This window comes from Ranitomeya variabilis, chromosome 2 (genome assembly GCF_051348905.1).
Source record: "Ranitomeya variabilis isolate aRanVar5 chromosome 2, aRanVar5.hap1, whole genome shotgun sequence".
Lineage (NCBI taxonomy): Eukaryota > Metazoa > Chordata > Amphibia > Anura > Dendrobatidae > Ranitomeya > Ranitomeya variabilis.
The window spans coordinates 41,176,519-41,204,137 of NC_135233.1; the positions used below are offsets into that span (position 1 = coordinate 41,176,519).

General features: G+C 48.2%; 1 protein-coding gene across 6 annotated transcripts in view; it reads right to left on the reverse strand.

Annotated features, from left to right (window-relative positions):
- Positions 1-1,189: 1,189 nt before the first annotated feature.
- RCOR3 (REST corepressor 3) overlaps positions 1,190-27,619 on the reverse strand; it is a 130,999-nt gene continuing 104,569 nt past the window's right edge. For 3 of the 6 annotated variants that reach the window (XM_077282327.1, XM_077282325.1, XM_077282328.1), the window contains exons 10-12: positions 22,261-22,318; positions 2,151-2,392; positions 1,196-1,873 (exon numbers count right to left, since the gene is read on the reverse strand). In XM_077282327.1, the coding sequence (XP_077138442.1) occupies positions 1,517-1,873; positions 2,151-2,392; positions 22,261-22,318 (657 nt within the window). In that variant the 3' untranslated portion in view covers positions 1,196-1,516. Of the gene's footprint in view, positions 1,874-2,150; positions 2,393-22,260; positions 22,319-27,619 lie in introns of all 6 variants that reach the window. The other 3 variants (XM_077282329.1, XM_077282330.1, XM_077282326.1) reach the window with 2 other exon arrangements.

Consider the following 27,619-nt stretch of genomic DNA (forward strand, 5'->3'; position numbering starts at 1 on the left):
GGTTGTAAACTGCAACATCCATCAGGATGAAAACTTTGGGTTTGCTAATGCTTTCTGATAGTAATTGGAATACACGAGACAGCTGTCTGCTATCCGCCCACCAACTTTCCCATTCCACTAAGTATTCAGGAGTTTTAAACAGGGACAGATGAAAAAGTCGCTGCCAGATACGTCTCGCAGAGGCTTATCTCCCCTGAAAGCAGTAGGATCGGGCATCCCAATTCTAAGGGTATGTTCACACTGAGTTTTTGGGGTTGAAGAAAGCATGCGTTTGCCAGGCAGAAACTGCTTAACAAACTCATTTTTTTTTTAGAGTTATTCTTGTCCTGAAGAGTTTTTCTTCCCCCCTGAAACTTTTTTTTTTTGCAGGTTTCAGGACCTGCTCCGAAGAAGTGATATGCACTTTCCTTTTTTTTCCAGCAGGCATTTCTTTTTTTTTTAAACCTTCTCTAGGAGAAAATAATAAAAAACACAAAAAATGAACAGTTCAAATTTTTTTCTGTGGAAATCTGTTTAAAGTTTTTTTTTTTGTTAAAGTCGGATCCCCTACAAAAAAAAAACAAAAAAAAAAACAACTGGGCGTGATCATACCCTAAGGAGTTTTTTTCTGTAAAAACTCTCCAAACCTCAAAACTCAGTTTCCGCTGAGTCTGTGTGCACACAGCACAACAGCCCGAAACTTCTCTGCCCCAACGTTTTCCTTTGGGGAGAGAGTCCTGTGGTCCCCATACACATCTGATGGTCGTCTGGTTTTTGCCAAAACTGGAGGGTTATCCAGTATGTGTGGGGACCTTTGGTTTCTTCAGATTGATGGTTCAGATAGTGCTGAGATTTCATGCTGGGAGAGGGGAAGAGAGATCTGCATCATCTACTGTTTGGACACAAATCTGCCCATACCACACTCCATTAAATACTGGGGGAAAAAAAAAAAAAAGATCCTTAACAATTTTCTATAGAACTCTTCTTTCTATAAGTTTACAACCTCCTTAAACATGTACGAGCTTCAAGAGCTTAAGAAAGGATAGATGAAGACATGGACTGATCATCTACACACAGCGGAGGCCAAACTATTGGTCAACATTCACAAAACACGTCATGAGGTACGAGACAAATGCCTAATGGCCGCCTTCACTGTGTTTAGGTAAAATCTCCGGAAGGTTGATATGAAGACTGCATCTCGCCAAGCTATATACTTACAGATCACCGACACTTGTGATTTATTGCATATGGTCGGCAAATAAATGCCGAAATATGACACACAGTAACACGTAACAGACGAGTCTTAATGTGGAGAACACTTTGGTTTACAGAATGCTTACGCCCGACTATATAGATATATGTATATAAAAAGCTTACAATACATTCTGGATCAGTTTAGTGTACGGTACACAGTCTTTTCTTCTTTTTTTTAATAATGTCTGGTTTTCATGATCTTCTTTAGACGAAGCAATACTTGGCTTCGTGAATGGCTTCGAGACTCCGCTCATAGTTCCAGGTTTCATGGAGTTATTTTACATCAATGCATTGCAGGCTGCGGTTCCGTCTGAATCCCGATGAGAGATGATGGCTGCTGCTGGCCAGAACTGGTGGTCACCGCCGGCCTGGGGTTTAGACGGGGAGGCAAAGAGCTAGCTGGGCGAATTAGCGGTGGCGGGGGCTGGTTGAGCGTCGGCCTTGGCTGAACGAATCGGGCTTGCTGCTGTAGTGGCGGCGGCTGCCGATGTAAGGCCGGAGCAGCTGGAAGCGTTGGCCGGAGAAGAGGCGGCGGCAGCTGCTTCGGGGTCATTACCGAAGCCGGCGGTGCTGGGGCTACGGACTGCTCTGGAGGAGACTGGCCGGTGGGTGGTGGTGGTGCCGTCTGGCTGCTCTGGGTCTGAAAAAAAAAAAATGGAAACAAAAAACGGACATCAAACCAAGACCATTACACTAACAAAAAGCTTCTGTCATGTCAATACAACGATAGTATAAAATAGCGTTCCAATCATTATATATAATTCTAGACATAGTCAATGGTACCAGAGATATTGTTGAATGCTACCTTTTATCATCTATTCGCATTTTATCAGTAATTTTTAGAAAAAAAATAATAAAAAATAAAGTAAAAAAAAAAAAAAAAATCTGAACTGAATACTGTGGATACACAAACACACCTCATCCTCTTCATCAGTGCTCTTTCCTGATGGGACATGAGAAGTGTTTTTTGTGTCATCCCCTAAGGTAGAAGCATCACCATTAGAGGCCTGGGTTCCTTGTTCTGCTTCCCATTCCTGCAATACCTCCTCTAAGTTAAACCGACGCCTGTAGTTTACAAAGAAGTTCTTCACTTGACCAACAGTCTTGTTGCCAATTACATCTGCAATAGCTTGAAAATCTTTACCATATTTGCGGACACCTGGAAGGCAAAGTACAATATTCACCAAAAGACGATCCACTCATGCGGTGCTTTGTATGTCAATACATCTGCAAGGACGGCTCTGCCCTATAGACGGGGAAGGGGTAGAGGGGGTGGCATTGCCCTAGAGGTTTCGCAACGTATATGGAAACGGTGGGCCGGTGGCAGCTTAGTCTTACACATAGGAGGGACAATACATTATACCAGGACACAAACAAATATGGTCCAGCAGTAATAAAATGGATATACATTAAAAAAAAAAAAAAAAAAAATGTAATCATCCTTTTACTGCATTCACTTTTTAAACTAGAATCAATATAATTTTTTAGAACCGATAGAATTTGTTTTGTATAGAACCAAAAAAAGCCCAAAATTGTAGACTGCAATACATATTGTAAAGGGAACAAAAAAATAAATAAAAGACACAGTACTTGGAGGAAAAGAGTAAAAAAACTGAATAAATTATTGGGAAAAAAAAAAAAAAAAAGAGGCAAGGGGTCATTTTGACCCCTTTTGCAGTTCGAGTGTTTTAAAGCCTACCTAAAGTTTCTCCCAAGCTTCTGTACTTGGACGTTTTCTATAGTGAAGCCTACGTCGATTCCGAGGTGGAAGACTTCTGTTGACTATTTCAATCCAACAGTCTGATTTTGCAGAAAAATAAAATTATCGTAAATCTCATTTTTTTTCCAAGTACTGTATAAGGACGATTCTTGATTTTAGTCTCAATATTTTTTGGGGGTTAAAGAGGCTAAAACAATACAAAGACAGATTTTATTTCTAAATTATGGAATTGGAAAGAATACACAGTCCTCCATGCGAATGCCTCAATGTCCATGCATTGAGGAGGAACGGGGTCTTCTGCAGCTTTTTTTCTAGTGATCAGTGAGGGTCTCGGCGGTGGGGATGGCCCACAGTGATCAGATATTTACCCCCCCCTCTTCGGGGTAGTGCCACATGCGCCACCCTCTTATATACTATAATACCCTATAGATGACGGATGCCATTATATGACCTGTTAAAGAAGATTTGTTTTAAGATTTTCAGGATGTACCCATTAAGTCCTTCCCACTGCACCCAATATTCCTTTTTGGGCCTTTATTTTTCTTTTTCTCCCCTTCTCCGTCTTTTTGTCGGCATACCTGCATGAGGGACGGGTTGCTTTATTGAATAACATTGCTGTATATAGTAAAAATGAAGATCTTGTAAGAAGCCAGTGTAAGGATCTGCAGGCCCCCAAGCTGCCATTGCAACCCATCAGCACCCTGCAACCTTGTCTCGGGACATCGGCATTTAAATAGAAAAAGAAGCGATCAGAGCCATGTCTGGTTGCTGCCGGGTGCCAGCTGTATAGCGCAGCTGGCATCCTACGCTTACAGAGGGAGCGCAGCCGAAACACCAACCACCGTTCTTGCAGTAGTAGATTATGATGAACTTGCAAACCTCACAGCGGAGAACGGTGAATCCCCAAAATAGGTCAACAAGATACTATGCTAAGTAAATCCACTCGTCGCTTTGCCCAGTGACTTGGGGCACAAACACACATGATATTCTGGATTATTACACTCTTCTTCCTTTATAAAGTATTAGAATAAAATCTAATACTCACCCGAATGAGTATAGTGCAGCATTATAGTTTGCCTTCCCATTCTGTGGGCACATTTCCTTGGCTATTTGCTGCGGGTCTGACCCAACTTTTACTACACTTGTCGTTCAGGGTATGAAAATGATGGAGTAGCATCCGGGCCGATCCTAACCACTGGGAAACATCCACCATCTATATTATGTATAGGGTTTACAGAGGAAGATAAAATACGTCTTATTTTCCCGTAAAACTTCTTTGCAGAAGCGTCAGGAAACCATGGCCATTGAGGATTACGGCACACTCCATGCGTTCGGTGGGAGCCTCCTGGGCAGTCCGCCATCAGGCATCGGCCTCGCAGCTCTGCAAGGCTGCTACATGGGCCTCCATTCATACCTTTACTAAATTCTACAGGGTTCACACTCTTGCTGCGGTGAGTCCCCAAAATCTTGTTTTCTCTCTCGCTTCATTGGGGGACACAGGAAGCCATGGGATGACCCAAAGCAGTCCCAAGGGTGGCAAGACGTATAATACCCTCAAGTCAGAGCTCAGGCCAATGCGGATTGCAGGACCTTTCTACCAAGGTTCGCATCAGATGAAGCATGAGTGTGAACCCTGTAGAATTTAGTAAAGTTATGAATGGAGGCCCATGTAGCAGCCTTGCAGAGCTGCGAGGCTGGCGCCTGATAGCGGACTGCCCAGGAGGCTCCCACCGAGCGCATGGAGTGTGTCGTAATCCGCAGTGGCCATGGTTTCCTGTGTCCCCCAATGAAGCAAGAGAGAAAAGATCGATGTCATCCGAGTGCAGTACGATTTACGTGGGCACAGACAATGGAGAAATTACTTTCTCCACACCTGTGAGCCGATTCTCTCATAGGAGAGAATCTGATCACAGTAAATTGCCACTTGGATCATATTTACACACATACACACACACACACACTTAAATGCTATACATGTATTAATAGGACAACTGCACAGCCGACATAAGCAATAGTCGATCCACGCTCACTGCCAGATCCTGAAGACCATATCTCATATCTGTTACTTACGTACTGTATCTCATCTATTCCAATCACATACATGGCACGGTACAAAGTACCAGTATATGGACTAACAAACTGCTGCATTATGAAAAATATAAAATAATAAAAAAATAGGGATTTTTGTGTACTCACCGTAAAATCCTCTTCTCCGAGCCACTCATTGGGGGACACAGATCGTGGGTGTATGCTGCTGCCACTAGGACTCTGACACTAAGTAAATACAAAAAGGGTTAGCTCCTCCTTTGCAGTATACACCACAAACTGGCTCCAGGTACAACCAGTTCAGTGACCAAGCAAATAGGAGATTAACAAAAATTAACCGTAGGTACAACATGTCAAAACTATAACACTCATCATAGGCAACAGGCCAAAAGGGTGGGTGCTGTGTCCCCCAATGAGTGGCTCGGATAAAAGGATTTTACAGTGAGTACACAAAAATCCCTATTTCTCCTTCGCCACATTGAGGGGACACAGGACCGTGGGACGTCCTAAAGCAGTCCCTGGGTGGGGAAAACAACATAACAGAGTAAACTCCCGGCACCTGCTATCTAAAGATGCGCTACCGCTGACTGCAAGATACATCTACCCAGGCTCGCGTCTGCAGATGCTTGAATATGGAAATCATAGTGCTATGAGAAAGTGTGCAGGCTGAACCAGGTCATCGCTTTGCAAACCTGCTCCGCGGATACTTGATGCCGAATTGGCAACGAATCGCCTACCGACCGAGTGTGCCTTGATCCCCGCTGGAATCGGCTTGCTTCTTGAATAGTCGACTGAATCCATCTGGCTATTGTCGACTTAGAAGCGGCCAATTACTTCCGGTGTCCCGCATGAATAGGGCATACATTTGGCGAAAACGTACCGTTCTAGATACGTACTTCCTAAGAGCGCTCACAAGATCTAATGAATGAAGAGCCTTTTCCACTCGGTGAACCGGAGCACGGCAAAACAAGGGAAACACGATATCCTCATTAAGGTGAAAAGGTATCACCTTAGGAAGGAAGGACGGAGACAGTTTGAGGACCACCTTGTCACGGTAAAAAACCAGAAAGGGAGCTTGACAGGAAAGAGCAGCTAACTCCGAGACTCTTCTGATCCAAGTAATCGTTACAAGGAGGGCAACCTTCCATGAAAGGAGAGATAGGGAGATGTCCTGCAACGGCTCGCCGAGAGCCTCTTGTACGACACCCAGGACCAAATTAAAGTCCCAGACGTCTAGAGGCACTCTATAGGGAGGTACCACATGGGAGACTCCCTGGAAAAACGTTTTCACTTGGGGTTTAGAAGCGATCTTACGCTGGAACAGGACGGACAAGGCCAAGACCTGCCCTTTAAGGGAACTCGTTGCTAGACCCAATTCCAGACCGGACTGAAGAAATTCCAAAATGGTGGGAATGTTGAAATTGAGAAGAGGACGACCTCTGCTTCTGCACCAGTCGAAGATTTTCCAGATCTGATGATAGATATGCACCGACACCAGCTTTTGAGCATTGATCAAGGTGGAAACTACTTTGCGGGAAAAACCCGCTTGAGTCAGAACCCAGGATTCAACGGCCAAGCCATCAAACACAGGGCCCCTGAGTTCTGGTGGTAAATCGGATAAGGCAGATCTGGGAGTCGCCAAGAGACGTCTTTGACCAATTGAACGAGTTCTGCGTACCACACTCGGCGTGGCCAGTCCGGAGCAATGAGAATCACCGGTACCCCTTCCGCCTTGATCTTCCTGATGACCTCCGGAATCAAGGGTAAGGGGGAAAACAGATATGGAAGACGGAAGCAACCCCAGTGGAGGACCAGCGCATCCACCCCAATGGCTCTCGGGTCCCGGGAACGGGCCACAAACTCAGGTACCTTGGCGTTGAACCAAGAAGCCATCAGGTCTACGTCCGGAGTCCCCCAGCGAAGGCAGATCTGCTGGAAAATTTCCTGATGGAAAGACCAATCTCCCGAGGCCAGGCCCTGACTGCTGAGGAAATCCGCAGCCCAATTCTCCACTCCTGGAATGTGAACGGCCGATATGACAGAGTGGTTCCTTTCGGCTCAGCGAAGGATGTGTTCCACCTCGCGCACCTTTGCTGCGAGTGCCAGCTTGATGATCGATGTAGGCCACAGGTGTGGCATTGTCCGACTAGATACGGATGGGGCGGCCTGCTAGAAGACGATGGAACCAACGCAGGGACAGCCAAATCGCTCGGATCTCCAGGACATTGATGGGAAGACGAGACTTTTGTGGGGACCAACTCTCCTGGGCAGAGTGATGATGAAAAACGGCTCCCCAGCCGAGGAGACTGGCGTCGGTCATGACCACCAGCCAATGGACCGGGAGAAAGGACTTCCCTTGAAGGAGGGAGGACCGGAGAGTCCACCACTTGAGTGCCTGCTTGACCCGAGGGGTCAGTCGACATGGACGATCGAGGGAAAAGGGACTCCTGTCCCATGCATCCAAGAGTGCGTGCTGCAGGGGCCAAAGATGGAGTTGGGCGAACGGGATTGCTTCCATTGCGGCTACCATCTTCCCGAGAATCCTCTTGCCGAAACGGATGGAACAAGAAGATGAATGACAGAGAGCCCGTACTCCCTGTTGAAGGGCTAGGACCTTGTCCCGAAAATCGCCAACCCTCGGGAAGTGTCCAGTATCATGCCCAGGAAGGAAATCTGCTGAGCTGGAACGGGAGAGGACTTGTTCAGGTTGATTAACCAGCCAAGCTGAGAAAGAGTATCCAAGGAAATGCAGACACACTCCTCGCAGGCTTGGAAAGATGGCTTTTCTATTCGCCACGACAGCACCCACTGAGAGAGGGGATCCGCCCCTGGGAACAGGAAACCTACAGAGAGATAAAAGGGGCGGCCCCCCCTCGCTCCTCAGTTGGTTTCCTGTTCCTAGACGGGAACCCACAGAGAAGACTCTATGGAGTTACTATCAAGAGGAAGACCCGCCTGGACTGCCGCCTGTACGACTCTGCTGAGCGGCAGGGGCTCCAGAGCGGGTAAACAGAGACGGGGGGATGATCCTGTGGACCCCTCATCTGCTGAGGCTATCAACAGTCTCCCTGCTGGGACACTGTTGTATGAGGCCACCGATGATGCGGAGCGGCACCTACCTCGTCCAGCCCGGGGTCCGGGGCAGGTAGGAAGATATGCTCCTGGTGGAGCTGCGGTGTGCTGGCGTCTCCCCGGGGGTTTTGTTCCCCTCCTGGTCCCTCCAGAGTGAAGCTAACATGGCTGCAGGTACAGCGCTTACTAGGGCGTCTTCCTGCGTGTAGCAGAGACGCCGGCGCATGCGCAGTAGCAGCGGCGTCCCGGAAATGCTTGGTTCAACTTCCGGGGTCGCGGGGGCAGCCTGAGCTCGTCTATAGGCGCCATTGCGGTTGCCGGTAATTACTGCAAGCATCTGCGGCTGGAGAAGGAGACTGCGGGCCACACACCTGGGATAATCGCTGATCTCCTCTGTTGATCAGGTATAAAAAAAAAAAAAAAAAAGGGGGGAGTGCTTTCTCAGCTGTGAGGCACAGGCGGTGCTATATAAGGCAGTTTACAGCTCTCCTGGTTGCGCAACATGTCGTCCCAGGAGGATATCGAGCGCCCACTGGAGGATTTAATCCTGCCTAGTGGTGATGCCAAAGAGAAAGGCAGTGGACACTCAAAGAGGAGTGACTCCACTGAGAAATCGGTGAAAAAGTCAGGCCGCTCTGCACCAAAAGCTGATCGTACAACCCGGCAGACGGTATTTAACCTTACTCCTGGGTAAATGTGTAGCTGGCTTTATGGGGGCTAATGGTAGTTTCTCCTACTTCTATCTTATAGGGTAAGCGGACGGAGAAATCTAGGCACAAGCAGTGTGCGATGTGTAATGAGCCCCTGCCGGACTCCTATATTAAAAGATTATGTCAGAGTTGCATAGATTACACCTTGCAGTAGGAGAGTTCGGTCAGGATGAAGGAGATTCGTCTCATGATAAGGGAAGAACTTCAGTCCTTGGGAAGTAGTCCAGCGGTGAATGTGGGGAAAAGAACCAGGAAGGCGCCTTCTCCTGCAGCAGACACGTCAGCAGAAAGTGGGGAGGTCAGCTCAGACGTTTCTCAAAGATCGGGCTCCTCGGATGACGAGGATTACGTCTGTTTCCCTACAGACGGTGTAAATAATCTGATTAAGTCAGTGAGGGGTACTATGGGGGTATCAGAGTCTAAAGAACCTCAGACACCTCAGGACGCTATGTTTGCTGGTCTTTCGCAAAAGAAGGGCCATGTATTTCCAGTGAATCAGGCCATCAAGGACCTGGTTAAACGGGAATGGAATAAAGGACAAAAAGGGTTTGTGCCAGTCTCATGTAAAAGGCGGTACCCCTTCGATGATGAGGACTTGACCACTTGGTCCAAAGTACCTAAAGTGGATGCGGCTGTGGCATCCACCTCCCGCCGTTCCTCCCTGCCAGTCGAGGATGCAGGTTCATTATCAGATCCTATGGACAGGAAATCTGACACAATACTTAAAAAGTCATGGGAGGCCTGTGTAACTGCCTTTAAACCTGCAATTGCAGCCACATCTACTAGCAGGTCTATGCTAGTTTGGCTTGACCAGCTGGACCAAAACATTAAGGCCGGAGTATCCAGGGAAAAATTGCGCTCCGCTATTCCTTTAATTAAGGGGGCTGCGGCATTTATTTCTGATGCCTCTATTGACTCACTCCGTCTAGCGGCCAGAACGGCCAGTCTTACTAACACGGCTCGTAGAGCCTTATGGCTAAAAAACTGGAAAGGAGATGCCCAGTCCAGGTCCAAATTGTGTGCCATACCCTGTCAGGGTGAGTACCTCTTCGGAACAGTATTAGATGAAATACTCACTAAGGCGGGCGAAAGGAAGAAGGGGTTCCCTAATCCCTTTATTCCTTCTTACAGAAGGGCGTTCAGGAAGCCACCATTCGGCAAGAAGGGAGGCTTTAAAGACCGGTGGAATAATAATAAAGAATTTAAACAAAAAGGGAATTTGTTCAATAAACGTCCCTTTAAGCCAGCGGATAAATTCCGTTGACCCGGTTCTGCCAGTGGGAGCTAGACTTCTACAGTTTGCAGAGCAATGGAAGGAAATAACGGTCAATCCGTGGGCCATCAATTTAGTTTCTTCAGGCCTCGTTTTAGACTTCATCCAAACACCTCCGGATTCCTTCCTTCTTACATCCTTAAAATCTAGGCCTCAGCAGGAGGCCCTGGAAACGGAAATTAAATCCCTCATATCCAAACACGTATTAATAAAAGTGCCACCATCCCAGATAGGGAAGGGCTTCTACTCCCCCCTATTTCTAATTTCTAAGCCCGACGGCTCTTTCAGAACCATAATCAATTTGAAAAAATAAAATTCCTTTATAAAACCCAGAACATTTAAAATGGAATCTATTCGTTCAGCTATTAAAAATTTGTTTCCAAATTGTTACATGGTAGTATTGGATCTTAAGGATGCTTACTACCATCTCCCCATTCACCAGTTACACCAACAATTTCTCCGGGTAGCAGTGGTTATAGATGGGCAGGTCTGTCACCTACAATACCGGGCTATGCCATTTGGTTTATCCATGGCTCCAAGGGTTTTTACCAAGTTACTATCAGAGGTAATGTCCTTCCTACGAGTAAGGGACACACTAGTAATTCCGTATCTGGATGACCTGTTGATTGTAGGTAGAGATTCCCTACAGTGTGAGAAAAGGTTGGGGGAAGTAGTTTTTTCTTTGCAAAAACTGGGCTGGATTATAAACTGGGAAAAATCCAGGCTCCAGCCTGTGACATGTCAGAAATTTCTGGGGCTCCTATTGGACTCAGTTGACCAGATATGTAGGCTTCCTGATGAGAAAAAGACCACCATAATACATAAAGTGAGTTTAGCCATCAGTAAGCGTAGTATGTCATTGAGGAATGCCATGTCTTTATTAGGTTCCCTGACTTCCTGTCTTCCCGCTGTCCAATGGGCGCAATTCCACACTAGACAGCTACAAAAATTTGTATTACAAGAGGACATTAGGAGGGAAGGAAAGCTGGATGACACAGTCGTTCTAACGTCAGATGTAATACACTCCCTTGCATGGTGGTTAGATTGGGGCAATCTATCTAAAGGAGTTTTATGGGTTATCACTTCATCCACTAATGTTACCACGGATGCTAGTCCCGATGGCTGGGGGGCACACTTTCAGGATCAGGTAGCCCAGGGTCTCTGGTCTTATGCAGAGCTTGAGAATTCCTCTAATGTAAAAGAGTTGAAGGCTATATTTTATTCCCTGCTCCACTTTCTCCCTCAGCTGAGAGGCTCTCACACAAGAGTCTTCTCCGACAACACAACCGCAGTGGCCTATCTGAACCGTCAAGGAGGTACTCGGTCAGAAAATCTTATGGGAGTTGCTTCAGACATCATGGAGCTAGCCGAAGGTCACCTACTATCCTTGTCGGCAGTACATATCAGAGGCATAGACAACCTTCGTGCAGACTTCCTCAGCCGCCACACTCTGCATCAGGGGGAATGGATGCTCAACAGGGAAGTGTTCAGGTTGATAACAGCCAAATGGGGTGTACCCCAGATAGACTTGTTCTCCACACGAGCAAACCGTCAGGTGAGGATGTTCGCCTCTCTATGCAGAGAGGACAATCCGGACATATTCGATGCCCTCCATATAACATGGGCATTCGACCTAGCCTATGCATTCCCTCCATGGAATCTACTGCCGGTGGTCATAAGAAAGATAAGGGAAGAAGGGGCAAGAGTTCTACTGATAGCCCCATTCTGGCCCAAGAGGCCATGGTTTTCGTGGCTCAGAGCGATGTCAATTTCAGACCCCTGGATTCTGCCTCAGACCAAAGACCTTCTATCTCAGGGGCCGTTCCTACATCCTCAAGTAAAAGGAATGAACTTGACTGTCTGGAATTTGAGAGGCAATTACTAGAGCTTAGAGGGTTCTCAAGGGGGTTAATAAATACCCTCATGAGGAGTAGAAAGCCTTCCACTACCAGTATTTATGTTAGGATTTGGAAGAAATTTCTTGAATTCCATACTGCACAACTCTCTTCGGAAGTTCCTATATTCTCAATATTAGAATTTCTACAGAAGGGTCTGGACTTGGGACTCTCGGTTAGCGCATTAAAGGTCCAAATTTCGGCTCTAGGAGCTCTGTTTAATTCTGATGTGGCAGGCAATAGATGGATATCTAGGTTTATTTCCGCTTGCGAGAGATCAAAACCTATTAAGGTACCACAGATTCCACAGTGGGATCTGACGTTAGTCCTGGATGCATTGACACAAAGCCCTTTTGAGCCTCTTCAGACAGCCTCTTTGAAGCATGTCTCATTAAAGACGATATTACTAGTGGCATTAGTATCTGCCAGAAGGGTGAGTGATCTCCATGCCTTATCAGTAGATCCTCCATTCCTGTCAGTGACTTCTGACAGAATAGTTTTAAAGACAGATCCATGTTATCTCCCTAAGGTAGCCACTAGTTTTCATAGGTCTCAGGAGATCTTGTTACCTACCTTTTATGAGAACCACTCGACTCCAGAAGAAGCTAGGCTTCATACCCTAGACGTTAAAAGAGCTATTCTAACCTATATAGAAAGAACTAAGGACTGGAGGGAGAGTAGGGCTCTCTTTGTGTCTTTCCAGGGGAAAAACAAGGGATCCAGAGTCACAAAGTGCACACTGTCGCGCTGGATCCGGGATGCTATAATCTTGGCGTACAGATCTAAGGGAAGAGATCCTCCTTTGCATATCGGAGCACACTCCACTAGGGCTGTATCGACTTCCTGGGCAGAAAGAGCGAACGTGCCAATACACCTTATATGTAAGGCTGCAACTTGGTCTTCGCCTAATACCTTCTATAAGCACTATAGACTAGACCTATCTGCTGCTTCTGATCTAACCTTTGGGGTATCGGTTCTCGGCTCAGTTAACCCACCCAATCTATAATCTCTGTAAATCTCTCAGTGGGTGCTGTCGTGGCGAATAGAAAATATCGGATTACGTACCGGTAATGCTCTTTTATAGAGCCCACGACAGCACCCATTCGATTCCCTCCCTTTTCTTTATTTAGTTACACGTAGTGTCTTATAGGGAGATGTATATAATAGAGTAAGATGATATGAAGTTGTAAATATGTATATATAACTAAACCTGTTAAACTAAAAAACCTGGCGGCGGTTCCTCCTTATTCTCTGTAAAACAACTGAGGAGCGAGGGGGGGCCGCCCCTTTTATCTCTCTGTAGGTTTCCTGTTCCCAGGGGCGGATCCCCTCTCTCAGTGGGTGCTGTCGTGGGCTCTATAAAAGAGCATTACCGGTACGTAATCCGATATTTTTGATCAGTAGGTCATCTAGATAAGGTAGAACGATTAAGCCCGAGAGTGTAGAATGGCCATGGTGGCCGCCATGACCTTTGTGAATACCCTGGAGGCGGTGGCAAGGCCGAAGGGCAAGGCTGTGAACTGAAAATGCTCTCCACGAACCGCAAAGAGAAGAAATCTTTGGTGAGGAAGAAAAATTGGGATGTGAAGATGGGCATCCCGAATGTCGATGGAGGCTAGATACTTCCCTCATTCCATCGAGGAGATGACAGAATGGAGGGACTCCATCCTGAAATGCCAGACCATGACGAATATGTTTAGAAGATCTCAGTCCAGGATGGGTCTGACTGAACCATCCTTCTTTGGTTCCGTAAACAGGTTTGAATAGAACCCTTGGAACCTTTCGTTTTCTAGGACCGGGTAATGACCCAGTCTTGGCTTAGAGACTCGATGGCTTGGTAAAAGGCCCCGAGCCCGCGTACCCTCCTCAGGTGGACGGGAAGAAAAGAATCGGGTTGGATGAGGGGAAGAAAATTCTATTTTGTACCTAAGGACACCAGATCTCTGACTCACTCGTCGTGAACGACTGTGAACCAGACATGGCGAAAGTGTAGACGGTCGCCTACTCTGATGGGGTCATTCGGGCATGGTTGCGAGTCATTTAGTCAAGGGTCTGAAGGGTCTCGATCCCTCAGATCTGAGGGCAGCCCTTCCACGAGTGGTTGAGTTTGCGTGAGGACTGAGGACTCTTGTCCTTATGAGCGGGGCGCCCCCGAACCGGGGGAACTAGCCATCGAGGACCACCCGTAATTGCTGCGAAAGGAAAGAAAAGGACCAGCTAACTCTCTGCTGGGGGAGGAATTTACTCTTCCCACCTGTAGCGTCCAAAATCAGTTGGTTCAGTTTTTCTCTGAATAAACAACCGCTGAGAAAGGGAAGAGATGTTAAGGACTTTTTAGATGCAGAGTCCGCTGGACAGTTCCTCAATGCATAGTGCCCATCTAATAGCTACTACGTTGGAAGCTGTAAGCGCAGAGCAATTAGCCGCGTCCAGGGAATCATTTACTAAATAATCACTGGCCAACTCTACTACCTCAGAAGGATGATCACTCTTCTGTATGGCCTTATGTAGGGAATCTGCCCAGTAAGCCACTGCTTTGGCTACCTACCCAGGTCCCTGCAAAGGAGGGAAAAAGTGCCGAGCCAAACGCTTCAAAACCGAATGAGCGAGGCTGTCAATTAGACGATCTGTGGGATCTTTAATGGAAGATCCATCCGGTAAGGATAGCAGAGTCTTGGATCATAAACGCGATACGGGAGGATCCACTGGAGAGGATTCCGTCCATTGTTTGCGGAGGTCAGGGGAGAAAGGATATCTGGTCTCCAACGATCTCTGACCAGCAAAGCGTTTTTCTGGGTGCTCCCTATGTCGCTGGACTATGTCCTGGAACTCAGGGTGACTGGCAAACACCCTATGGGGACGTTTAGTCCTTTTAAAAGACACTGCAGTATCCGAGTGTGACGAAATAGGCTCTTCGTCAACCTGCAGTGACTGGTTGACGGCTTCAATGAGACTATCCACAGTAGCCTGATAACCTGGGGACTCCAGGTCAAGGGGCCCAACTGGCTCAGATTCAGAGTCACGTTCGCTGTAAACTCCTGGGCAGGGAGAGCGAGAAACAGAGCTAACGGATGCCGACGCTCCAGAGGGCCTGGGGGGGCGAGATATGTACCCGCTTCCTCAATGCCTGTCTGTGCCATAAGTGAGGATGGCCACTGTAGGCCGATGGTTCCCGGAATTCTCTGAGACAGACGGATTAGCGGTCGCGGTCCTGGAAGGATCCTGGAGGGACTCGATGACCTTAGTCAAAGAAGCCAAAGATTGCGAAAGTGACAAGACCCACTCAGGGGGACTGGTCACCGTGGGTTCGGTCGCGGCGCTCCTGAGCGCATTTGGGATCGCAAGCCTGACAGAGCGGAGCAGTATGCCCACTTGGTAACGCAGCCTGACAGGAGGTGCATGAAGCAAAAACCACTGTATGTGTTTTAGTGGTCTTTTTAGAGGTTTTACGTATAGACATGCTGTATCCCTGTTAACCCCCAAAATACTGCAGGAAGCTAGTTGTGCAGCTGAAAAACAGCAGAGCACTTGAGGAAAAAAATGAGAGGGAAGCCTAGGGGAAGTGTGGCAGAGAACTTACTCAGGACCTGTGCCCCTGAGAGTTCTTCTCCAAGCGTGCAGCGCCAGACCTCAAGCGTAGAGGGAGCTTGCAGTGCTGTGCCTGCTGGGTGGTGAAATACGGCAGCCAAGAACAGGAGAGGTGCTTCTCGCAGCGTGCAAGAAGGGCCAGGCAGGTGAGCGGGACCGCCGAAGTGACGCGTGGAAGGGGGCGGGATTACCGGCTTGCGGCCTAGCAAGGGCCGAAGCCGGGGACTAAATTAGTAGTGCCTGGCCGGAAATGATCGCCGAGCCCGCGACGTGCTCGACTGTTGTTGTTTGTGAGAGATTGGCCCCTTGAAAGGATCCCTCGCCGCAGTCTTCCTCTTGCGTAAAAAGGTTTATAAAAATATATAAAAAATATATAAAAATTAAAAAAGGTATGGTCTGAATAGCAGACCCCAGTGTGCCTCCTACGGACACTAAGCATGGACTGATTCTGTCCGCAGCCAGTGGGTGGTGTATACTGCAGAGGAGGAGCTAACCCTTTTTGTATTTACTTAGTGTCAGCCTCCTAGTGGCAGCAGCATACACCCGACGTTCCTGTGTCCCCCAATGTGGTGAAGGAGAAAAATGTTGTATAAGTAACGTAACAATAAAAAAAATAAAAAATAAATAAAAGTTAAATGTAAAATTCCTTATGGCTCATTGCCCATGAATCAATTCTTCCAATAAATAGCAGAAAATAACGTCAAGCTTTCTGTTCTCTAACTCTGGATAGGATTATACCGATTCAGTAATAGTTAAGTGACAAAACTTTCTGTCCATAAATAAAGCTTTCACAAAATATATACCGTATTTTTTGAGCTATAAGCCGCAATGGACCATAAGACGTACCCCCAAGTTTTGGGGAGGAAAATAGATTAAAAAAAGTTTTTTTTGTATAGGATGGGGGTTCGTCTTATAGTCCGAATTTAAAGTATCTTGCCTGAGGGGGTGGAGCGGGGTCACAGTAGACATGGTACCTTCTTCCTCAGGAAGCTGTTGGCGGCAGAAGTGGGGCAATGATGCGGGCCCTGGGTGGGAGAAGTGGGTGCCCCAGTGAGGTAGAGTGGAGTGCATTGCTATCCCTGAAGCCGTGGGCTGCCGGAGGCCAGGCCAAGATCTCAATCCAAGCAAGCGCCTCCTCTGGTAGACATTTTTCTGAAGCCCAGGGCATGCGCAGACTGGGATCTCAGCCCAGCAGAGATATCAATCCACGCAAGCGCCGTCCCCAGCAGCCCATCTCCCCGAAACCATAGGCTTCAGGAAAATGGCTAATGGAGGTGACATTTGTGCGGATTGACATCTCGGCTGGGCAGAAATCCCAGTCTGCACATGCACCGCCACCGTAGGCCCAAGACTTCAGGAAAATTGCTGCCAGGAAAGCAATGCCCTCCGCTCCACCTCACAGCTGAATCCGATCCCACAACATGGCACCACTTCTGCTTCTTTCTGAGGAAGGGACCCTGCCTACTGAGACCCCCGCTCCACCACCTCCACAACCCTCCCAAGTAAGCTACATTCGGACTATAAAACGCACCCTCCATAGTGAGTCTTACAGTCCAAAAAATATGGTATACACAAATACCATATATACTCGAGTATAAGCCGACCAGAGTATAAGCCGAGACCCCTAATTTTGCCACAAAAAAATGTGAAAACTTAATGCAGCAGCTACCGGTAAATGTCAAAAATAAAAATAGATACCAATAAAAGTAAAATTAATTGAGACATCAGTAGGTTAAGTGTTTTTGAAGATCCATATTGAATCAGGAGCCCCATATAATGCTCCATACAGTTCATGATGGGCCCCATAAGATGCTCCATACAAAATACGCCCCATATAATGCTCCATACAGTTTATGATGGGCCCCATAAGATGCTCCGTATTAAAATATGCCCCATATAATGCTGCACAAATGTTGATTATGGCCCCCATAAGATGCTCCTTACAGACATTTGCCCCATATAATGCTCCACAAATGCTGATTATGGCCCCATAAGATGCTCCAGAGATATTTGCCCCATATAATGCTGCACAAATGCTGATTATGACCCCATAAGATGCTTCAGACACATTTGCCCAGTATAATGCTGCACAAATGCTGATTATGGCCCCCTAAGATGCTCCATAGAGATATTTGCCCCATATAATGCTGCACATGGCCCCATAAGATGCTCCATAGAAACATTTGCCCCGTATAATGCTGCACAAATGCTGATTATGGCCACATAAGATGCTTCAAAGACTATTATGCCCCATATGCTGTTGCTGCGATTAAAAAAAAAAAAAAATCACATACTCACCTCTCGTCGCTCAGGCCCCCGGCACTTGCTATAGTCACCTTTCTGTGTTCCACCACCGGGCGCTGCTGTGTCTTCCGCGTCCTCCGCACTGACGTTCAGGCAGAGGGCGGCGCGCACACTAATCGCGTCATCGCGCCCTCTGACCTGATCGTCACTGCAGAGGACGCGGAATACGGAGCGGCGCCGACGGTGGAACACGGACAGGTGAATATTGCGCACTGCCCCCGTCATACTCACCTGCTCCTGGCGCGGTCCCTGCACGTCCCTGGTTCTCCGGGCGCTGGCAGCTTCTCCCTGTGTTGAGCGGTCACATGGTACCGCTCATTACAGTAATGAATATGTGGCTCCACCCCTATGGGAGTGGAATCGGGTCCATATTCATTACTGTAATGAGCGGTACCATGTGACCGCTCAATACAGGAAGAAGCTGTCAGCGCCAGGGAACCAGGGACCGTGCCAGGAGCAGGCGAGTATGATTAGACAGCTGCCGCTCCCCCTCCCCTGCCGACCCCTGGGAATGACTCGAGTACAAGCCGAGAAAGGCAATTTCAGCCTAAAAAAATGGGCTGAAATTCTTGGCTTATACTCGAGTATATACGGTATGTTGGTACCTTCTAGTAAAGTAAGAAAACTCCACACTGGTCACTGAAATATCTTGAAACAGGCAACTACTGAGTTGCCTGGTGCCTGTCGGAGGGTGTATACTGCCGGGGAGGAGCTATTTTTCTTTATTTGCATAGTGTCAGCCTCCTAGCGACAGCAGCATACACCCATGGTTACCTGTGTTCCCCGATAAATCGAGAAAGAAAACTAAACTAATGACCCTGGCCTGGGCAGAAATTATGGTTCCTTTAGCTTCATATTTTGTTGCACGACCTTTTTTTAGATAATCGATGTAAACAAACGATTCCTGTAACTCTCAGTGAAACATCCGCGCCGTCCACAGGTATTTTGGCCGACTCCTTGTGAGCAAACTGCTCCTTGTGCCTCAGGAATGAAGACGCCTTCACCAGACGGCAGGTCTCCGCTCCTTCCACAGATGCTCAGTAGGATTTAGATCTAGAGCTCTCAGCCATTCTTGGACGTTGCTGTGTTTTGGGTCCTCATCCTATTGGAGGATCTGAGACCTGCGACTCAGTCCGAGATTTCCGACACTTGGCAGCACATTTGGCTCCAGAATGCCTCGATAGTCCTGAGATTTCATTGCACCCTGCACAGATACAAGACCCCATGTGCAAAATGCAGGAAAGCAGCCCCCAAACATCCCGAGCCTCCTCCATGTTCACAATAGGTACAAGGTTCTTTCCTTTGTAGGATTCATTTTTGCGTCTGGGAACATAGAGCTGATGTGATGCCAAAAAGCTCCAGTGTCGTCTCCTCCTTCCAAAGGACGTTCTCCCAGAAGCTTTGTGGCTTGTCAATATGCATTTTGGCAAATTCCAGTCTGGCTTTTTTTGTGATTTGCTTTCAACAACGGTTTCCTCCTCGATTGTCATGCATGATATCCACTTTGGCCAAGACAGCGATAGACGGTGCGATCGGACACTGATGGACCTTGATCTTGGAGGACACCGCTGATCTCTCTGGAAGTTGTTCTGGACTCTTTGATTATCAACTGTATTATCCGTCTCTTCATTTTGTCATCAGTCTTACCGAGTCCTGGGAAGTCGGTTACAGTCCCATATACGTGAAACTATAGTAACAGGAACGTCAGGCTGTTCAGAGATTTTATTTATGGCCTTTACCTTTAACATGTCTGTCTATAATTTTCTTTCTAATATCCTGAGAACACTCTCACCTTCACTTTCTTTGGTTCATGTTCAGTGTACTACACACCATGATCCCAAACAGCACAGTGACTACTTTTCATCCTTCAAATAGGCGACTGACTACAAGTTTATTAGTTTAACACCTTCCCTATGCTCAACTTACTTTCAATCTGTTCTAGAGGTACCATCATTTTTACCCAGGCCATTTTTATTAGTTTTATTTTTCTGTTGAACCACAATTCAAAAGCAATGTCTGATTTTCATTAATTGATATTCAGTAAACGTAAACTGAAAATTACTTTGGTCAGTTTCAAGTTACTTCAGTGGGTTTTAGGTCTTTCTTAGAATGGTACCAACAATTTTGTCCAAGTCTGTAATTTTTTTTATTGTGTCTACATCCATACAGTAACCAAGTGAAAAGATTCCATTTTTTTCACCCTCTGCTAACACTGCAACGCTTCTCTCCAGCTTTTCATTCTGTCATTTTTCTCTCTTACCGTTACCAGGCTGCTCTACATCCACTAAAAACAAATGTAGTAGGCTAAAGGGTGTGTTCACACAGCAAATTAACTGCAGTTTTTTCACACCACTGAAGTACACCATAATGCAATTGAAACGGGTTTAACCAAACTCTATATATATGGGGGAAAAAAAATCTGCATAATTAGATCCGCATCTAAGGCCGGTTTCACACGTCAGTGGCTCCGGTACGTGTGGTGACAGTTTTCTCACGTACCGGAGACACTGACTCACGTAGACACATAAAATCAATGTGTCTCTGTACATGTCAGCGTTCGTGGGAGCGGACGGATCACACGGACCCATTAAAGTCAATGGGTCCGTGTAAAACACGTACCGCACACGGATGTTGTCCGTGTGCCGTGCAGGAGACAGCGCTACAGTAAGCGCTGTCCCCCCAGCTTGTGGTGCTGGAGAGAAGAATTGAAAAATCATCGTTTTTTTTTTTTTTTGCGGTTGAAATAAAGATCTTTGTCACCACCACCCTCCCACCCCCTGTGCGCCCGCCCGCTGGAAATAAAATACTCACCCAGCTCCCTCGATGCGTCCTCTCAGTGCCGCAGCTCCTCCTGTATGAGCGGTCACGTGGTACCGCTCATTACAGTGATGAATACGCAGCTCCACCTCCCATAGGGTTGGAGCCGCATATTCATCACTGTAATGAGCGGTACCACGTGACTGCTCATACAGGAAAAAGCTGCGGCGCTGAGAGGAAGCATCGAGGGAGCCGGGTGAGTATTTGATTTCCAGCAGGCGGGCGGTGACCGGGATCTTTATTTTAAACACAAAAAAAAAAAAAAAAAAAGATTTTTCATTCCTTATCTCCAGCGAACGCTGCTGGGGGGGAAGGAATGAATTCCGGCTTCAGCACCAGATGCAGGGGACAGCGCTTATATCTAGCGCTGTCTCGTGCACGGTCCGTGTGGTACCCAGTCGGCACACGGCTGCCGCACGTGTGCCACACTGATGCGCCACGTGAGCACACGGATAACTCCGGTACCGATTTTTCCGATACCGGAATTATCTGGACGTGTGGGACAGGCCTAACACATGCAGGTTCTGGGGAGGATTGTCGGCCTCTCTGCAGAGGATATCATGAGCGCCTTTTCACATTGCACTTTAGTCTACATTTTGAGCTACAAGTGTTTTTGTTACACTTTCTCCTTTCTAATTTTTTAATTGCTGGTTTTGGTAAAACAAAACCTCAAAGTTTACAGACCCCCCCCAATACAAGTTATAAATTGACCCCATTATACAAAAAGAAGACATGCTGGAAGGCTTCACTTTTTGACCACCTTTGTGATCCCCACCGACTACAACAATGGGTGGGATGTACAGCTGCCTGCCCTCCTCTACTCTTAGGCTACTTTCACACTAGCGTCGTGCACTGCATGTCGCAATGCGACGTTGCAGCGCACCGACGCATACTGTGCAAGCGCCGCACAACGGGGGCAGCGGATGCTGTTTTTCAACGCATTCGCTGCCCCATTGTGAGGTGCGGGGAGGAGGGGGCGGAGTTCCGGCAGCGCATGCGTGGTCGGAAAAGACGGGAACGACGCACCAAAAAACGTTACAAGCAACGTTTTTTGGTGGCGACGGTCCGACGCAACCGTCGCACGACGGTTGCGATGTGTGGCAAAGCGTCGCACTGCGTCGCTAATGCAAGTCAATGGAGAAAAAACGCATCCTGCAAGCACTTTTGCAGGATGCGTTTTTTCTACAAAACGACGCATAGCGACGTGCAGTGCACGATGCTAGTGTGAAAGTAGCCTTATCGCTTCAGTACAAGGTTAGATGTAATCTCTGCTAATGTGTACAGGGTCTGACACAGGGCGACGTTATGGTCACATAGCAGAAGTACAGTGGATCAGAGAGTAAAACTCAACCATTGCTGCCTAGACTACTGTCATGTATCCCGTTTCAGTAAGTTTGTTTCGGAATATTGTACAGAAGTGCGTCATCATCCACTGACATTTTATTGAGGCCGCCTCCATCTGTATGGAGGACGGACGACATCCCAGTTGACAGCGGTAGTGTCACAAATAAAATGTATTTTGTGTATTCAGGATTACAATACAATGCACCATTTTCACAGCAACGTGTAATGCATCATTATGCTTGTGTGCTCTGCACTTACCTTGCACTGCGAGAAGTTGTTCTTCTGTAGTCCAGCGGGCATTTATTTTCTGATTGGACTGCAAGAAGAAAAAAGAAAAGGAGATTTTTGTGTACTCACCGTAAAATCTTTTTCTCCGAGCCACTCATTGGGGGACACAGGACCATGGGTGTTATGCTGCTGCCACTAGGAGGACACTAAGTAAACAGAAAGATTAACTCCTCCTCTGCAGTATACACCCCTTCACTGGATACAATTTCAACCAGTTCGGTAGTAAAGCAGTAGGAGCATGAACAAAGACAAACTATGTCAAAACCAAAGAAGTAACAACAAGCCAAAACAGGCTAACAGGGTGGGTGCTGTGTCCCCCAATGAGTGGCTCGGAGAAAAAGATTTTACGGTGAGTACACAAAAATCTCCTTTTCTCCTACGCCTCATTGGGGGACACAGGACCATGGGACGTACAAAAGCAGTCCCTGGGTGGGGAGCAATATGCTAATACCCCATGTACCACCAGCTTACTGAGGTACCGATGTGTGCAGAATGCGCCTGCCGAGGGCAGCGTCTGCCGAAGCCTGAGTATGGATGAGGTAGTGCTTCGTGAAAGTATGCAGACTGGACTAAAGGTACCGTCACACTAAACGACTTTATAACGATATCGCTAGCGATCCGTGACGTTGCAGCGTCCTCGCTAGCGATATCGTTTAGTTTGACACGCAGCAGCGATCAGGATCCTGCTGTGATGTCGCTGGTCGCTGAATAAAGTCCAGAACTTTATTTGGTCGTTTGATCGCTGTGTATCGTTGTGTTTGACACCAAATGCAACGATACCAGCGATATTTTACACTGGTAACCAGGGTAAACATCGGGTAACTAAGCGCGGGGCCGCGCTTAGTAACCCGATGTTTACCCTGGTTACCAGCGTAAAATGTAAAAAAAACAAACAGCACATACTCACATTGCGTCCCCCTGCAGTCTGCTTCCTCCTCTGACTCAGCGCCGCAAAGTGAAAGTGAAAGCAGCACAGCGGTGACGTCACCGCTCTGCTCTCACTGTACGGCGCTCAGTCAGTCAGGAAGTGGACGCAGGGGGACGTGAATGTAAGTATGTGCTGTTTGTTTTTTTTACATTTTACGCTGGTAACCAGGGTAAACATCGGGTTACTAAGCGCGGCCCTGCGCTTAGTTACCCGATGTTTACCCTGGTTACCAGGGGACCTCGGCATCGTTGATCGCTGGAGAGCGGTCTGTGTGACAGCTCTCCAGCGATCAAACAGCGACGCTGCAGCGATCGGCATCGTTGTCGTTATCGCTGCAGCGTCGCTTAATGTGACGGTACCTTAAGTCGTAGCTTTACAAGCTGATGTGCGGACGCCTGGTGCCGAATGGCCCAAGAAGCACCGACAGACCGGGTGGAATGCGCCTGAATCCCAGGTGGGACAGGAGTGTTCCTGACACGATAGGATTCCTGAATAGCGGAACAAATCTACTTGGCTAGAGTGGCCTTTGAGGCAGGTAGACCCTTCCAATGTCCCTCCAGAAGCACGAAGAGGACAACCGACTTACGGAAGGGAGCCGTGCGAGATATGTACCTCCGAAGAGCTCAAACCAGATCCAGAGTATGGAGAGCTTTCTCGATACAATGAGTAGGTGCAGGACAGAAAGACAATGTCCTCGGGAGAGGTTCTCAAAACCACCTTATCTGGGTAAAAAATTCAGAAAAAAGGGGGGGGGGGGGTCGGCAAGAGCCGCCAACTCAGAAACTCTCCTAATTGACGTAATTGCCACTAGAAAGACCACCTTCGATGAGAGGAGGGTGAGAGATGTCCTGCAATGGTTCGAAAGAGGCCTCCTGAAGAACTCCGAGAACCAAGTTAAGATCCCATGACGCCAAAGGCATTCTATAGGGAGGGACCACCCGGGAGACTCCTTGGATGAACGTCTTAACCGGCAGTCTGGAAGCGATCCTTCGTTGGAATAGAACAGACAAGGCGGACACTTGTCCCTTGAGCGAGCTTAGGGCAAGGCCTGACTCTAAACTTGATTGGAGAAACTCCAGAATGGACGGAATGGAAAAGACTAAGGGCAAACGTCCATGGGTATTGCACTATGAAAAGAAGATACGCCAGGTGCGATGATAAATGCGCATGGATACGGGTTTCCTAGCGCGAATCATGGTAGAAGGACCCCCGGAGAGAATCCGGCTTGGGCTAAAATCCAGGATTCAACGGCCACGCCATCAAAGACAGGGTCCCAGAGTTCTGATGGCAAATTGGGCCCTAGAAGAGAAAGTCCGTGCTATCTGGAAGGCGCCAGGGGGTGTCGGCGACCATTTGGACGAGTTCCGCGTACCATGCTCGGCGCGGCCAGTCGGGCGCGACGAGAATCACCGGTCTCCCCTCTGCTCTGATCTTTTTGATGACTGTCGGAAGCAGAGAAAGGGGCGGAAAAATGTATGGCAGCTTTAACGGATGCCACGACAGAACCAGGGCATCTACCCCGATGGCGCGAGGATCGTGGGAACGGGCAATGAACTGGGGAACCTGGTTGTTGAACCTCAAGGTCATAAGATCCACATCCGGCGTCAGCCAGCGAAGGCAAATCTGCTGGAAAACTTCCGGATGGAGGGACCACTCGCCCGAAGCAAGACTTTGGCGACTGAGGAAGTCCGCTTCCCAATTCTCCACGCCCGGTATGTGGATCGCCGATATGAGCGAGTGATTGGTCTCTGCCAAGCGCAGGATGTGGGAGACTTCGCGCATGGCTGCTCTGCTGCGGGTTCCCCCTTGTGGTTGATGTACGCCACGGCTGTGGCGTTGTGGGATTGAATTCTGATGGGATGACCTGCGAGAAGGTTGGTGAAAGTTGTGTAAAGCGAGAATGATCGCTCAAATTTCCAGGATATTGATTGGGAGACGTGACTATCTCGTGGACCAACGACCCTGTGCCGTGTGGTGAATAAAAATTGCACCCCAGCCAAAAAGGCTGGCATCGGTAGTCACCACTAACCAGCGCACAGGAAGAAAGGATTTCCCTTGGTTCAAGGAAGACTGTAGTGTCCACCACCTGAGGGTCTGCCTGACCTGTGGGGGTAGATGAAAGCGACGGTCGAGAGGAACCGGGCTTCTGTCTCAGGCTAAAAGGAGCGCCTGTTGCAAGGGACGGGGATGGCACTGCGCAAACAGAATGGCTTCCATCGCCGCAACCATTTTTCCGAGGATGCGCATCGCAAAGCGAATGGAGTGAGGGACTGGGCGGAAGAGCCTGCGCGCTCCCTGTTGTAAGGATAGAATCTTCTCTGGAGGGAGAATGACCAGCCCGCGGGAAGAGTTCAAAATCATGCCCAGGAAGGAGATTTGCTGGGCCGGCACTGGAGACGATTTCTCGAAGTTGATCTTACAACCCAGGCAAGAAGGAGAATCCACGGTGATGCTCACCGACTCCTCGCAGGTAGACTGGGACGGACCTTTGATTAATAGGTCGTCCAGATATGGCAGGACTACCACTCCCCGAGCGTGAAGAATGGCCATGACAGCCGCCATGACCTTTGTGAAGACTCTGGGGGCGGTGGCAAGTCCGAAGGGCAAGGCCACAGACTGGAAGTGTACTTCTTGGGCTGCAAAGAGCAGGAACTGCTGATGAGAGGGAAAAATTGGGATGTGTAGATAGGCATCTTTTGATGTCTATGAATGCAAGGCACTCTCCTTTTTCCAGGGACGCGACAACGGAACGGAGGCGGTCCATCCTGAAGTGTCGGACCCGTACGAATTTGTTTTAGCAGTTTGAGATCCAGTATGGGCCGTAGAGTCCCGTCCTTCTTTGGGACCACGAAAAGGTTGGAGTAAAACCACGTGAACCTTTAGTCACGAGGGACTGGAGTGATGACACCGTCCTTTTGAAGCGCCTGTATGGCGTGAAGAGAAAAAACTCGATTTTGTATCCGGAAGACACGAGCTCTCTGACCCACTCGTCGTGAACGACCGAGAGCCACTGTTGACGGAACGAAAGAAGGCGTCAGCCTACGTTGTCAGTGTCAGCCGGACACGCCAACGAGTCATTGTGAAGGTTTAAGGGATGCGGACGGCTCAGGGGCAGACGGCCTGGGTCCGGGTTTCCAGGAACGGTTTGGTCTGTATGAGACCTGGGAAGTTCTGTTGTCCCGACGTCCCGAACCAGGGGAAGAGGACGACAAACTGGAGTTGTTACGAAATGACCGGAATCGAAACTGCTGCTGATTCCATGCTGGGGAAGAAATTCACTTTTTTTTTTTATAATCCGGTAGCGTCAGAAATGATTTGGTCTAGGTTTTCCCCCAAATTAAACGACCCGCTTGGTAAGGAAGAGAGGTCAGCGACTTTTTGGAAGGAGAGTCTGCTCGCCAATCGCGGAGCCATAGGGCCCCCCCCCGATGGAAATTGCGTTAGCAGCCGCTTGCGCTGCGCAATTAGCCGCATCTATGGAGGCGCTAACGACAAAATCTCCGGCCTGAGCTAACTGGTTAACTAGTCTGGCCGTCTCTGGGGGAAGATTACTGCCGTGGACGGTAAAGGTCAACACCTCAGCCCAGGTCACCATTGCCTTAGCTACCCAGGTAGCTGCAAAGGATGGAAGGAGGGCTGCTCCTGAGACTTCAAAGACTGAGCGAGCCAAATAATCAATCTGGCGGTCAGAAGGGGTTTTTGACTGATGAATCGTCTGACAGAGAGAAGATTGTTTTGGATGCAAGCCGCGACACGGCAGGATCCAGAAGGAGAAAGAAGTAAGCCCTTCACCAGATCCCTTGAGAAAGGATATTTAGCTTCCGTGGCTTTTTGAGCCGTAAAGCGCTTTTCTGCTCCCTGTGTTTTGGATAATATCCTGAAACTCAGGGTGATTATGGAGACTTCTTAAAAGATACAACGTGTTCCTGAGAGGAAGCAGATTCATCGTCCACCATTAATGACTGACCAATAGAGGAGTCTGGGTTAAAGATTCCTCCGACTCATATACTGAGCCCTGTACGCTGCGACCCTCAGGGGAGGGGGAGCGAGAAAATGAGCTTGCAGAAGCTGAAGCTCGCGCGTGTACGGCAGATGGGGAAAAGGTCCTTTTCCTGGAACCCCGTGAGTCCCGTACAACGGTGCGCCCCCTGTGTTCGGACAGCCCCGCGCCGTTATCAGATTCCGTCGCAGCCGACGGAGGTGAATTCTGGTTTAAGGAGGACCCAGGATTCCACTGAACGTGCGCGGCCCACTCAGGAGACGACATAGGAAGTGGCGGCAGAAGGCGGCTGCGCACTGGCCAGGTCACAGTTCTGGCACAAGGGGGGACTGTGGGTACTTGGCAAGGCAGACTTGCAAGTGGCACAAATGGTAAAAAATACAGTGTGCTTTTTTGTCCCC